The 15,221-nt window shown below is 45.4% G+C and overlaps 1 protein-coding gene and 1 pseudogene across 2 annotated transcripts; one reads left to right on the plus strand and one right to left on the minus strand.

Moving 5' to 3' along the window:
- Positions 1–3,392: 3,392 nt before the first annotated feature.
- Positions 3,393–9,678, minus strand: LOC118652573 (olfactory receptor 10T2-like). 2 transcript variants are annotated; one of them, XM_036302484.1, is made up of 3 exons: positions 8,542–9,678; positions 7,297–7,502; positions 3,393–4,630 (listed from the first exon to the last, which is right to left on the minus strand). In XM_036302484.1, exon 3 carries the CDS (start codon positions 4,503–4,505, stop codon positions 3,663–3,665), a length of 843 nt encoding a protein of 280 aa, XP_036158377.1. In that variant the 5' UTR covers positions 4,506–4,630; positions 7,297–7,502; positions 8,542–9,678; the 3' UTR covers positions 3,393–3,662. The 2 variants fall into 2 exon arrangements, with proteins under 2 accessions (XP_036158377.1, XP_036158376.1); XM_036302483.1 differs by having other exon boundaries at positions 8,169–9,678.
- Positions 9,679–11,724: 2,046 nt separating this feature from the next.
- Positions 11,725–14,440, plus strand: LOC118652572 (annotated as a pseudogene).
- Positions 14,441–15,221: the final 781 nt, after the last annotated feature.

Here is a 15,221-nt window from a genome sequence, read left to right on the forward strand (position 1 = left end):
ATTGATTGGGTTACCAATGAGATGAAAGAAGAAATTAAAAACATCCTGGAACTAATGACAATGAAAACACAACAATCCAAAACCTATGAGACACAATGAAAGCAGTCCTGAGAGGGAAGTTGATAGCTCTACAGGCCGATCTCAAAAAAACAAGAAAAAATGGTAGTAAATCATCTAACTCTACATCTCAAAGAATTAGAAAGAGAGCAACAAGAAAACCCCAGAGTGAGCAGAAGGAAGGAGATAATAAAGATTAGAGCAGAAGTAAATAACATAGAGACCAAAAAAACAATACAGAAAATCAATGAAACCAAGAGCTGGTTCTTTGAAAGGATAAACAAGATTGACAAACCTCTAGCCAGGTTCACCAAGAAACAAAGAGAGAAGACCCAAATAAACAAAATCAGAAATGATAGAGGTGAAATAACAACAGACCCCACAGAAATACAAATGATTGTTAAAAAATACTATGAACAACTCTACTCCAACAAACTAGACAACCTGGAAGAAATGGACAAATTTCTAGAAAAATACAACATTCCAAAACTTAATCAGGAAGAATCTAAAAATCTCAACAAAGCAGTCATCAAAAAGCTTCCAGCAAACAAAAGCCCAGGACCAGACAGCTTCACAGGGGAATTTTACCAAACATTCAAGGAAGAACTAAAACCTATCCTCCTCAGACTACTGCAAAAAATTCAAGAGGGAGGAACACTTCCAAGCTCATTCTATGAAGCCAGCATCACCCTAATACCAAAACCAGGGAAAGACAACACATTGAAAGAGAATTACAGGCCAATATCCCTTATGAACATAGATGCCAAAATCCTCAACAAAATCTCAGCAAATTGGATCCAGCAGTACATCAGAAAGCTAATACACCATGTCCAAGGGATGCAAGGATGGTACAATATCCACAAATCAATAAACGTGATGCATCACATAAACAAATTGAAAGAGAAAAACCACATAATCATATCAATTGATGCAGAAAGAGCATTTGACAAAAATCCAACACCCATTTCTGATAAAAACTCTCAGCAAGGCGGGAATAGAAGGATCACACCTCAACATAATTAAAGCCATATATGACAAACACACAACCAACATCATATTCAATGGACAAAAACTAACACCATTTCCCCTAAGAACAGGGATGCCCACTCTCACCACTCCTGTTCAACATAGTACTGGAAGTATTAGCCATTGCAATTAGACAAGAAGAAGAAATAAAAGGCATGCAAATTGGAAAAGAAGTAAAATTGTCCTTATTTGCAGACGACATTATATTATACATACAAAACCCTAAAGACTCCATCAAAAAACTACTAGACTTAATACATGAATTTGGCAATGTAGCAGGATACAAAATTAACCCCAAGAAATCTAAGGCATTTCTATACACCAATAGTGACCTTACAGAAAGAGAGACTAAAAAAAAATCACATTTACCATCGCACCAAAAAAATTAAGCTACCTAGGAATAAACTTAACTAAAGAGGTAAAAGATCTCTACTCAGAAAACTACAGGACGTTGAAAAAAGAGATAGAGGAAGACATAAACAGATGGAAGAACATACCATGTTCTTGGATTGGTAGAATCAACATCATTAAAATGTCCATACTACCCAAAGCAATCTATAAATTCAACGCACTTCCCATTAAAATACTAACGGCATATTTCACAGGCCTAGAACGAACTCTCCAAAAATTCATCTGGATAAAAAAAGACCCCGAATAGCTGCAGCGATCCTGAGAAAGAACAAAGTAGGTGGGATCTCAATACCAGATATCAAGCTGTATTACAAAGCCACTGTTCTCAAAACTGCCTAGTACTGGCACAAGAACAGACATATAGATCAATGGAATAGAATAGAGAGCCCAGAAATCAGCCCAAACCAATATGCTCAATTAATATTTGACAAAGGAGGCAAGAACATACAATGGAGTCAAGATAGTCTCTTCAATAAATGGTGTTGGGAAAATTGGACAGATACATGCAAGAAAATGAAACTAGACCACCAACTTACACCATACACAAAAATAAACTCAAAATGGATAAAGGACTTAAATATACGACAGGAAACCATAAAAATACTAGAAGAATCCAAAGGCAACAAAATCTCAGACATATGCCGAAGCAATTTCTTCACTGATTCAGCTCCTAGGGCACTTGAAACTAAAGAGAAAATGAACAAATGGGACTACATCAAAATAAAAAGCTTCTGCACATCAAAAGAAACCATCAACAAAACAACAAGAAAGCCCACTGCGTGGGAAGACATATTTGCCAATGTCATATCTGATAAGGGCCTAATCTCCAAAATTTATACGGAACTCATACAACTTAACAAAAGGAAGATAAACAATCCAATCAAAAAATGGGCAAAGGATCTAAATAGACACCTTTCAAAAGAGGATATTCAGAAAGCCAAGAGACATATGAAAACATGCTCAAAGTCACTAATCATCCGAGAGATGCAAATCAAAACAACCATGAGATACCATCTCACACCTGTCAGACTGGCTAACATCAACAAATCAACAAACCACAAGTGCTGGAGAGGATGTGGAGAAAAAGGAACCCTCTTGCACTGCTGGTGGGAATGCAGACTGGTGCAGCCACTATGAAAGACAGTATGGAGTTTCCTCAAAAATCTAAAAATGGAACTCCCATTTGACCCTGTGATCCCACTTCTAGGAATATATCCCAAGAAACCAGAAACACCAACCAGAAAGGATATATGCACCCATATGTTCATAGCAGCACAATTCACCATAGCTAAGATCCTGAAACAGCCTAAGTGCCCATCAGTAGATGAATGGATTAGAAAACTGTGGTACATCTACATGATGGAATACTATGCTGCTGTAAAAAAGAAGGAACTCTTACCATTTGCAACGGCATGGATGGAACTGGAGAGCATTATGCTAAGTGAAATAAGCCCATCACTGAAGGAAAAATACCACATGATCTCACTTATTCATGGATAATAAAGACAATTATAAACTTTTGAACAATAATAGATACAGAGGCAGAGCTGCCTCAAACAGACTGTCAAACTGCAGTGGGAAGGCCGGGAAAGGGGGTGGGGGGCAGCAAGTGGGCGGGGGCGGGGGGTAAGAGGTCAACCAAGGGACTTATATGCATGCATATAAGCATAACCAATGAACATAAGACACTTGGGGGTAGGGGAGGCCAGGGGATTGTCAAGGGTGGGGGGAAAAAGGAGACATATGTAATACTCTTTGTAATACTTTAAGCAATAAAACAATTAAAAAAAATAAAAATAAAAATAAACTTCCAGCATGTTGACGTTTGTACATATGTGCTTTTAAAAAATATTTTTATTGATTACAGAGAGGAAGGGCGAAAAAGAGAGAGATAGAAACCTCAATGATGAGAGAGGATCATTGATTGGCTACCTCCTGCAAGCCCCCTACTGGGGATGGAGCCTGCAGGCCGGGTATATGCCCTTGGTCTGAATCCACACTGGGGCCCTTCCTCAGGCCAACGCTCTATCCACTGAGCCAAACCGGCTAGAGCAGACTATGTCATTTAAGGTTCTGGGAGCCGCCCCCCGTTTTCCAGGAGGAGAAATTGAATGTCAGGCAGGACACACGACCACGAAAAAGCTAGAGCCACAATGCAGAGCGAGTGGTCATTTGCAAACCCCGCAGCTGCGCGCCAGGGTCCTCCTCAGAGCCACCCGCACCTCCTTGTTGCGCAGAGTGTACACCAGCGGGTTCAGCAGCGGCGTGACCACCGTGTAGAAGACGGCCACCAGGCGGTCCTGGGCAGGGTTTCCTGCGGACGCGGGGCGCAGGTAAATGATGGAGGCACAGCCGAAATGCACGATGACCACAGTGAGGTGGGCGGCGCAGGTGGAGAAGGCCTTGCGCCGGCCAGCGGCCGCAGGGATCCTCACAATGGCAGCCACGATGAAGGCATAGGAGAGGAGGATGAGGAGGAAGGAGATCAGCACCACCAGGACGCTGAGGAAGAAGATGCCCAGCGCTTTGCCTGTGCTCTGGGCGCAGCTGAGCTTCAAAACAGGGGCAATGTCGCAGAAGTAGTGCTCCACGCGGTCGCTGTGGCAGAAGGGCGACGAGAAGATCATGCTGGTCTCGATCAGGGACACTGAGAACCCCAAACAGAAAACCAGGGCTCCCAGGCAGAGGCAGACTGTGGGTCTCATGATCACCGAGTACCGCAGCGGGTGGCAGATGGCTACGAAGCGGTCATAACCCATCAGGGTCAGGAGGAAGCAGTGGCTGCAGCCCAGGCCCAGGAAGAAGAACATCTGAGCCCGACAGCCAGCAATGGAGACGGCCTGGCTCTCCACGAGCAGATGAGCCAGCATATTCGGGATGGTGACCAGCGTGTAGCAGGTCTCCGACAGGGACAGCACCGCCAGGAAGCGGTACATGGGGGTGTGAAGGGTCCGATCCACATGGATAATGGTGATGATGGTGGCATTGCCACTGAGGGTGACCAGGTACATGAGGAAGAACAGCGTGAAGAGGGTGGTCCTCAGGTGTGGGAGGTTGGAGAAACCCACCAGCACAAACTCTGTCACCAGCCAGGTGGCATTTTCCCACTGCTTCTTAGGAGTCTGAGGAGAGAGGGCTGAGAAAATGCAATAGACCAAGTTACTGAGGGTCAGCTACACATCCTTGTTCTACAAAAAGGAAAAGAGAGACTCGGAAAGGGTGTCACACAGACAACAGGGTGGTGATGGGGGAGGTGGGGCGCAGTGGAGGTGGAAAAGTGTGAAGGGGGGACAAATGGTGAGGGGGAAAAAAAGAAATGATGTCACTTGTTTTCCTAATATCACCCAGCTAACAAGTGTCTCTTTAATAACAAGAAAATCATAGATGTGGGAACAGCCTAAGTCAGCCGTGGGCAAACTACAGCCCGCGGGCCGGATCCGGCCCATTCGGCTGTTCTATCTGGCCCGCGGAGCCGAAAGAGCGGAGGGTTCTCTTGCTCTCCCCTCTGCTCCTTCACCAGCAGCAGTGTTAACATGGCAATGTCGGGAAACACGGCCGCAGGTCCTTCTTCTGAGTCCAGTTTAAGAACCCATTGTGGCCCTCCAGTCAAAAAGTTTGCCCACCCCTGGCCTAAGTGCTTTTCAACAGGTAAGTGGATAGCGGAGATGTGGTGATATATGCAATGGAATAGTATTCAGGCACTGGAGGCCCGATGCAGGAAGATTCGGGCAAGAATGGGCCTTCCTTCCCCTGGTTGCCAGCACCGCCTTCTCTCCCTCCTGCCGGAGCCACCTTCCCACCTTCCCACGCTGCCCAGAGGCCCAGAGCGATTGGGGCGGTGCTGAATGCCTGCCTCCGGCCCCCCCACCACTCTGCGCCTGCCTATGCAAATTAACCCGCTATCTTTGTTCGGTTAATTTGCATGCTCATTCCTGATTGGCTGGTAGGTGACGTGAAGGTACGGTCAATTTGCATCATTCTCTTTTATTAGTGTACATGAGAGAGACTGAAATCTTGCCATATGCAACAACATGGGTGGACCTTAAAGGCATTATTCTAAGGGAAATAAGTCAGACAAACACCATTTGATCTCACTCATATGTGGAATCTGAAAAAGTTAAACTTTCATAAAAACAGAGTGAAATGGTGGTTGCCAGGGGCTGAAGGGTGGAGGAAGAGGAGAAATATTGTTTAAGGATATAAACTTTCAACTAGGAGATAAATAAGTCCCAGAGATCTAAGGCATAGAAAATGAATATACACAACAATATTGTAGTATAATTATCAAACTTTCTAAGAGACCAGATCTTAACTATTCCCACACACAAAAAAATGATAATTTTGTGACACGACCGAGGTGCTAATTATTGGTACAATGGCCATTACGTTACAACATATGAAAGGATCACATTAGCATGTTATACACCTTAAACTTACACAGTGTTACAGGTCAAATACATTCCAATTTTTTTAAATATATTTTTATTTATGTCAGAGAGGAAGGGAGAGAGAGACACCAATGATGAAAGAGAATCATTGATCAGATCCAGCCTGCAACCCCGGGCATGTGCCCGGGCCAGTAACCAAACCGTGACCTCCTGGTTCATAGGTTGAAGCTCAACCACTGAGCCACGCCCGCTGGGCAAATACATTTCCATTTTTTAAAAAGAAAAGAAAATCACAAAAATCTGTAAGGAATAGATACTGATACTGGGATTAGGGAGAGGTGGTAAGAACACCAGGGCCTTAATCTGAGTCCCCTAGACACAGATACTGAGGCAAGGATTCAAGAGCAAATAGTTTATCTAGACCAGTGGTTCTCAACCTTCCTACTGCCGCGACCCTTTAATACAGTGCCTCATGTTGTGGTGACCCCCAACCATAAAATTATTTTCGTGGCTACTTCATAACTAATTTTGCTACTGTTATGAATCGTAAAGTAAATATCTGATATGCAGGATGTATTTTCATTGTTACAAATTGCACATCATTAAAGCATAGTGATTAATCACAAAAACAATAGGTAATTAAATGTGTTTTCTGATGGTCTTAGGAGACCCCTGTGAAAGGGTCGTTCAACCCCCAAAGGGGTCGTGATCCACCGGTTGAGAACCACTGATCTAGACCATCATCCTGCAAAACATAGGCGGGAGACTGGGGGAGGGAGAGACATAACAAAGGCACGTTGTCAAGGAAATTACCACTGGCAACTAGACTTTAATCCCACCTGAGGAACCCTAAGGGACAGTGAGGAAACTGGGGTGTTTACCCATCAACTCCCTTTTGCCATTGCTTGAGAGTTCCTACCAGGAGACAGTAATCGCCCAGCACTTCTAATTTGCCACCATGTGCAGAGAATTCAAGGACATAATAAAAGCCAAGGGGGTGAGGGCCAAGTATTTACTCCTGTGTCTGCTACAGTTCAAATGCCCGAGAAAGGCAAAGCTTGTAACACTGTCATTATCTACATTTTTTTTTTAAATGTTTATGCTTTAGGGCTGCATTGGTGTAAAGATGAATGCACGCTTCAATCCTAAAACTGCATTTATTCCTTCTGATCTTAAAAGAAATTTAAACAACATCATGGGCCCTCTTAATAGTAAGGCGGGCCCCAGGCATTGTGCCCCATGGACACATCTCTATTCATTAAATGGAACATAAGTCTGAAATAATGGGCCATTTTAATTGAAATTATGAGACTTCAGTAGAAATAGTGAATGGTTATCATCAATTACTCTCTACCTCAGAAAAAAAAAGATACAGTATCAATATTAGAGTATTTCTAGGGTATTTTTCACTCACTTGGAACATGGGACTCTGCTTTAAGGGAGATGGTCCAATGCAGTGTCTCCCTGCTTATTGAGAGTTAATTGGTTGAGAGATAAACATAGTTCAGCCTGGGGGGCCTCAGACACCAATCAGAGACAAGAAGGTGGGGTCCACAGAGAGCAGAGTCCTGATTTATCCGCCATCTAGTGGCACGTGGGGTGATCTGCAAACCAGTGATCCTTACAGGAAGAGAAAAAAAATGAATGACTGTGCCCCTGAAAATACTCACCCACAGCAATGGGGCCAGAGAAATTGACAAGGGCCATCTAAATGTCTTGGAAGTTTGCTGCAAGTTTAATTCTGCAAAAATCAATTAAGGGAAGAATGTTCTAACTCCTCACATTGAGAAACATCCCTTCAAAATGACCTGTAAATGGCAGACAGGAATAGCTCAGACCTTCTCAGGCATCTTAAAGATGCACTCCGTGTAGGCGTCTCTTCTACCACAACCATCCACCCTCCACTCGCAGGCCTCCAAGGACAAGAAAGTCACTCCCTGACAAACATCCCATGACGTGGAGCAGAAATTCTGTGCTCAAAACAGCCCTTCTGGTGCCTGCAGGGACAACCACGCCGAGCTCTGGAATCAGACAGGCCTACGTTTGAATGTGGGTGCCTGCACCTACGAGGGCAGTGTGTCCTTGGGCAGCTGGTTTGGGCCCTGGGAGCCCCATCTATGAAAGTGGGGACGGATCCGTGAGCTCTCAGATAAGAGTTTGAAAGATGCCCTGAACAATGCTACAAACCCTGTGGTCTCAGAATTCTTGCAAGGAGAGACGGGATTGTTGTTCCCAGCTTTGCACTGCTGAGGAGGCAGAGCATATAGGGATAATCTCTCATCTCACCATGGTGGTGCCGGGAGTCAAAGCCAGGACTGTGTCGCTGGAGGGTGTACTTTAACGGGCTGTGAGTCTGCAGGCTCCTTTTCATCCCACACTTATTCATTGAGCACCTGTTCTGCGCCGGGTGCTGCTCTGGGCACTGAGGACACAGCAGGGAACTAAACAGGCAGAGATCCCAGCCTTGGAGGAGCAAAAATTTCTAGAGACGTGAACCAGGCAATAAATAAGGAACGCGATAAGTAAATAAGTGAGAGGGCATATCGGACAATAAGTGCCGCCGAGAGAGAGAAGCACTGCACTTAAAGGGTAATCGAGGGGTCTGAGGAGGGTGGCAATTTTACAGAAGATGGCCAGGAAACGGCTTGTTGAGGCTTACTGTTCAGTCACTCAGAATTCCTTGTTTCCCCTCCCTCGTTTTCAGATCTCACAGGTAGGGCTGGGGAGGGGCCAAGGTGGCTTCTCCAGCAAAACAGAGGCCCTGAATTCACACTTGAAAGAAAAGGGAAAGAGACCAACCAATGAAGTTGTTTGCATACGTGCCTGACCCTTGGACAGACAGTGGAGGGGGGTGAGGGCCTACAGAAGGGGAAGGGTGCAGGGAGGGGGGGAAGGGGGAGTGGAGGAGGGAGGATGGGAGCAGGCTGGAAGACATTAATGGAGGGAAAGCAGGACCTATGTAATACTTTCAACAATAAAGAAAAAAAGGAAAAAAAAGAAATGAGCAAATGAGTCAAGAGAATCCTAGGGGAAGGAAGTGTCCTAGGTAGAGGCCTAAGCCAGTGCAAAGGCCCTGAGCAGGACTGTGCCTGGAACAGGAGCAGCAGGAGGGAGAGAGGGGCAGAAGGAGGAAGTGAGAGGGAGGGGATGGGGGTGGGAGGTGATGGGAGCATGTTGCTTAGGGTCTTGTGGGTCTCAGTGAGGACTTCAGCTTCTACACCTAGTGATGTGGGAGCCACGGAGGACTCTGAGCAGAGGAGGGACCTGACCTAACTCGGGTGTTCCCGGTGCCCTCTGGCCACTGTGGGAGAACAGAGTTTGGGGAACATGAGTGGGAAGGATGAGGGCTGGGCCAGGGAGGTGGTGAGAGGTGGCCATTTATGGACAGAGTGTGCAGGTGGAGCCCACTAGATTTTATGACAAGATGTGGGTGTGAGAGAAAGAAGTGGGTGGGAGCTGGCAGAGCTGCAACAGGAGGGTGGGGTGGGGCCCATCCTGTCACAGGTCAGAGGAGACTCTGTTCAGCTCTGGGAATGCCAGAGGCAGGCACACACCTAACATAGTGGACACATACGGTCATCCAGGCCCCGGGCCACCCTCGCCACAGAGGTGGCATGTGTGCCAGCCCCTTGCACACACCTCAGAGAGAGGGAGGAAGGGGGACTTCCTGGATGAGGCTGAAATTGATCCCTGCAACACTTGAGAAGCTGTGACTTTGAGTTTGCCTCAAAGTGTCCAAATTGTGACAGGTGAGTGTCTGGCCAAAAGGAAGTCAGCTTACAGGACGAGGAAGTTCTTTTTTTTTTTTTTTTTTAAATATATTTTATTGATTTTTTACAGAGAGGAAGGGAGAGAGATAGAGAGTCAGAAACATCGATGAGCGAGAAACATCGATCAGCTGCCTCCTGCACATCTCCTACTGGGGATGTGCCTGCAACCCAGGCACATGCCCTTGACCGGAATCGAACCTGGGACCTTTCAGTCCGCAGGCCGACGCTCTATCCACTGAGCCAAACCGGTTTCGGCGAGGAAGTTCTTATTTGCATACCTGGAACCCATGAAAATCGCACCTATGGCGAGATCCCCTGGCCAGCTGCTGGCTTGGTGGGAGAGTTAGGAGGAGGCAGCAGGTACTGAGCTCAGGGTCAGGCCCATGGCACTGCCAGGGAGAGGGTAAAGGATGAGGAACACACAGGGACTGGAGCTTTCTTTTTCCTCTTCCACTTTCTTCTCATCAGGAAGCTCTCCCGGAAGCAGGAGCCCCTGCCCCACCACCTTTAAGCCCTTGCTGCTGAGTAACTCAATGAGCATGTGTGCATTCACGCCTAGGAAGCTCCAGGATATATGCCTGCTTGTGTGTGCCTGCTGCTTGCAGAGCATGCGTGTATGCATTTGGTGCCCCATGTGCTCAGACCACACATGAGCTGGGGGTGGGCTTGGGCGGCTTCTCCAGCTCGGCAAAGGCCCGATTTCATACTCACCATGGCCAAGGGAGCTTCCTGCCTGCATCGCTCACTGCTTGCAGCCTAAGAGGGGGAGGCTGAGGACCTGGGCCCTGTTATACATGGATCCCTAGAGCTACTGTCTCAGGGGCCCCCAGCCACTAACAAGCCCCCCAGGGCTCGGGCTGGAGAGACCCTATGGGTTTCTCTCCCTCCTGGAAACTGGAGACCCCAGGGTCCACTTCTCCGGCCCCCAGGCTCTGGTGGCAAAAAATGGGAAAGGACTAATGATGATTTCTTGTTGTGGATGGCTGTCACAAATGCTCTCTCCACCCCATCAGTGCTCCCCAGGGCCTGTCAGTGCCCACCCTGCTTGGCAAAGCTGCTACCCAAAAGAAATGCACCTTGAACCCTGCCCTAAAGGAGGGAAGGAGGAAGTGGATCCCTTGGTGTTGTTATGCAAATGTTCCCCAGGCTCAACTTCTTAGAGTGACCACAGCCCCTCGATCCCTCTCCCTGTTCTCAGAATTAGTCGCCAAATCTTCTCTACTCTTCCTCCCCAAGTTCCCATCCCATCAGCCCCACCCGAACTCAGGCTACGACATTCCCACCCATTGTAAAAGTTTGCAGCATCGCCCTGACCGGTTTGGCTCAGTGGATAGAGCGTTGGCCTGCGAACTCAGAGGTCCCAGGTTCAGTCCTGGTCAAGGGCATGTGCCTTGGTTGCGGGCACGTCCCCAGTGGGGGGGCAGGGGGGGGTGGGGGGGGACGCGAGGCAGCTTATCAATGTTTCTCTCTCATGGATGTTTCTAACTCTCTATACCTCTCCCTTCCTCTCTGTAGAAAATCAATAAAGTATATTTCTTTTAAAAAATCTTTGTTTTAAAAAAAAAAAGTTTGCAGCATCACCTTCCTCTAGTCTGTCCTCTGCACCGGCCTCCAGAACAGGAGTCCTGGCTGTGTTCCCTCTCTACTCAGGGACCTTCCAATGCCCCCCATTACCCTCAGAGTAAAGTGTAAAATTCCCCATCTTCACATTTAAGACCCTGTGATCTGGTCCCTGGTACCGTCTCCAGTTCCAAATCCATTCATTGCTCCATGAAAACTGTCACAAATCCGTTTAGTACATTAGCAACAAGAAAGTGAGGCATAGCTCTAGCTAGTTTGGCTCAATGGATAGAGCGTCAGCCTGTGGACTGAAGGGTCCCAGGTTCGATTCCAGTCAAGGGCACATGCCCGGGTTGCGGCCTCAGTCCCTAGTGGGGGGCATGCCGGAGGCAACCAATCAATGATTCTCTCTCATCATTGATGTTTCTATCTCTCTCTCCCTCTCCCTTCCTCTCTGAAACCAATAAAGATATATTTAATAAAAAAAAAAAAAAAAGAGTGGGGAGTTAATTTTAAATCGGTACAAGATGGCGGAAGGGGAGGAGGTGGCGTGGAGGCAGCAGCCGCACCTGGAGCTGCGGCGCAGGCGGCGGACCAGCGACCCCGGCACCGAGGTTAACCACGTCTCGTCCACGACCTCGCTAGGCGAGGATTATGAAGATGAGAACCTAGTAAACTCTGATGAGGTTATGAAGAAACCATGTCCAGTACAGATTGTTCTTGCTCATGAGGATGACCATAACTTTGAGCTTGATGAAGCAGCTTTGGAGCAGATATTGCTACAGGAGCACATTCGTGATCTTAACCTAGTGGTAGTATCCGTGGCAGGAGCTTTTCATAAAGGGAAATCATTTCTACTGGACTTCATGCTTAGATGTATGTATAACAAGGATCATCAAAGTTGGATTGGTGGAAACAACGAACCATTGACTGGCTTTACATGGCGAGGTGGTTGTGAAAGATAAACAACAGGCATACAAGTCTGGAATGAAGTGGTTGTGATTGACAGACCTGATGGAACAAAAGTGGCTGTGCTGCTAATGGATACTCCGGGTGCCTTCGATAGCCAGTCAACAATCAAAGACTGTGCAACAGTGTTTGCTCTGAGCACTATGACTAGCTCAGTCCAGGTATATAATTTGTCTCAGAATATTCAAGATGATCTTCAGCACTTGCAAGTAAAGCAAAATCAGCATGAAGAGCTACAGAATGTAAGGAAGCACATTCGCGATTGTTTCTCAAATCTTGGTTGCTTCCTTTTACCACATCCTGGTCTTAAAGTTGCAACTAATCCTAGTTTTGATGGGAGATTGAAAGACATTGATGAAGACTTTAAACGAGAGCTTCGAAATCTGGTGCCATTGCTGCTTGCCCCTGAGAATTTGGTGGAAAAAGAGATAAGTGGATCTAAAGTCACTTGCAGGGATCTTGTAGAATATTTTAAGGCTTACATTAAAATTTATCAAGGAGAGGAACTTCCACATCCAAAGTCCATGCTTCAGGCAACAGCTGAAGCTAATAATCTTGCTGCAGTAGCAGGAGCAAGAGAGATTTATTGCAGAAATATGGAACAGGTATGTGGTGGAGACAAGCCTTACATTGCACCTTCAGATCTGGAACGAAAACATCCGGACCTCAAGGAAGTGGCAATTAAACAGTTTCGTTCAATGAAAAAAAAAAAATGGGTGGAGATGATTTCTGCCGTCATTATCAGGACCAGCTTGAAGCTGAAATAAAGAAACCTATACAAATTTCATAAAGCACAACGATGGCAAAAATATCTTCTGTGCTGCTCGTACACCTGCCACACTTTTGCAGTCATGCTTGCTATGTATATAATCTCAGGACTGACTGGCTTCATCGGTCTAAACTCTATAGCCGTCTTGTGTAACCTGGTCATGGGTTTGGCACTGACATCTCTTTGTACTTGGGCATATGTTAAATACTCTGGGGAGTTCAGAGAAATTGGAACAGTGATTGATCAGCTTGCTGAAACACTGTGGGAACAGGTATTGAAGCCCCTGGGTGATAATTGGATGGAGGAAAACATAAGGCAGTCTGTAACAAACTCTATCAAAGCAGGCCTGACTGACGAGGTGTCTCATCATGCCCGGTTAAAGACAGACTGACAGTTCATCTCCTCATGGACTCCACTCTCCCTCTTGTTCATGCTTGCTGTACAATGAGAACTCAAATACAAATAAACCAAAGTTTACAATCAACTGTAGAAGTAGTTTAGTACAACTGGCTTCACAGGTGGCTGCCACAGAGTGTGAAAATTGTTGGTTGGTTTTAAGCATTCTGTTCATGGCTCCTAAGGCATGGAAATTGGCTGAGGAGCATTAGTTTATCATGCACATTTGTGCCATGTTTTTAAATCTTTCTTTTCCTTTTTACTTAAGCTAATGTTAGTGAAATTTGTTTTATGTAAAAGGATATTTCAGGGAAATATTTTAAGAAATCTATTTAGAGTCTCTCTAACAGTGTCCCATTGAATTTTAATTTTTAGAGAAGCTATGAATCACTGTATAAAGAATCAGATTGGAATGACAATGAAGCCTTTATTGAGCCACTACATTAAAAGTATATATTGCTTTACTGCCTTCAATACCAGTATTACATAAATGCATGTATCAGAAACTTCACAGAAAATACATGACAACTCTTGTAGCTAAGAAAGTGATTCTGAGGTGTACATTTGTCTTGCCTTTTGAAATTTATAAACCTGCCCTAAAAGGAGATGCATATCTGGGAATCTGAACTGTCATGCGGTTTAACCTTCATGTACATAAAATATGCCATTAATTTTATTGGGGGAGGAATTCCATCCAAAAATGTTGCCTACAGCTATGAGTTAAGAGTGTCTGTACAGTGTGTAGCTTTTATTTTCTAAACTCACAGATAGGGCATGTATATGAAATATAAATATATAAATAACAATTTTGTATTAAAAGTTTTGTAGTTTATGGCAAAATCTGGCTCTGTGGTAGGCTAATAAGTACAGTCCCTGTGAAGGAATGTTTGTGGCTCACGTCGGTGTGTGAATGCATAAACTATTTGAAGTTTTTGATATATTTGTGATATTTATCTTCCTTGAGCACTGCAATCTCACCCCCAAGGGAATCCAATGGGAATGTTTATTGTGACTTTGTTCTCTGTTGCATTTTAAAGTTATTTCCTGTAATTTATTTTCAGTACATAATTAAAAATTTGTTGTATATATAAAAAGAAAAAAAGAAAGAAAGAGAGGCATAGACCCAGCCATTCCAAACTGCTGACCCTTCCTATGAGACCTCCATGCTGTATCCCACCATTGTGCCCCTCCCTATGCTATTTCTTTTCCCCTCCTCTTACCCTCCTGGCAAACTCCTAGCCCTGCTGAAAGACACATCTCAACCAGAAAGAAGATAAACATACATCGTTAGCCATTCATCTATTGACTGACATTAGGTTCTTTCCATATTTTGGCTCATGTGAATAGTGCTGCAATAAGCACAGTTCTGGCTGAGAAATTTCACTTCGTGAATTAAATTTCATGACTGGTCATGTGTGTCATAATTTAGCAAACTCTGCCCTATACCAACAACCCCTGTCATATTTGGGGTCCTCCCAGAAGTGACCCTGAGACAAGGATTTGAGTAGAAGTAAGTTTACTTTGGCGGTTACCCAAAAAATACAAGCAAGGAAGTGGAGTATTGAGAAAAGACAGGAAAAGAAGGTAATAGGGCATATGCTATCAGGCAGCTTACCCCTGTGGCAGCTGGGAGGCATTCACTCTGCTAACCTCTGGGAAACAGCATGGAGTTTTATTATCTGCTTACACAAAATTCCTGCTTCTCTAAACCTGATTGCCCCTCAATTTACCCCATCCCCAGTTCAAGAGCACAGGCTGACTGCTTTCAAAAATCAGCACATCCCCTATCCCATTACCATAATGTCAGGGTAGAGCAGCAGTGCTGAAAAGCAATCCCCCCCAGGCACCATCACCAGGGGACAACTGGCAATGCCT

Source organism: Myotis myotis, unplaced genomic scaffold (assembly GCF_014108235.1).
Source record: "Myotis myotis isolate mMyoMyo1 unplaced genomic scaffold, mMyoMyo1.p scaffold_m19_p_32, whole genome shotgun sequence".
NCBI classification, from domain to species: domain Eukaryota; kingdom Metazoa; phylum Chordata; class Mammalia; order Chiroptera; family Vespertilionidae; genus Myotis; species Myotis myotis.

Bases quoted from the DNA above. Each gene is read 5' to 3' on its own strand.
- LOC118652573 (XM_036302484.1), bottom strand. From the start codon at position 4,505: ATGTACCTGGTCACCCTCAGTGGCAATGCCACCATCATCACCATTATC.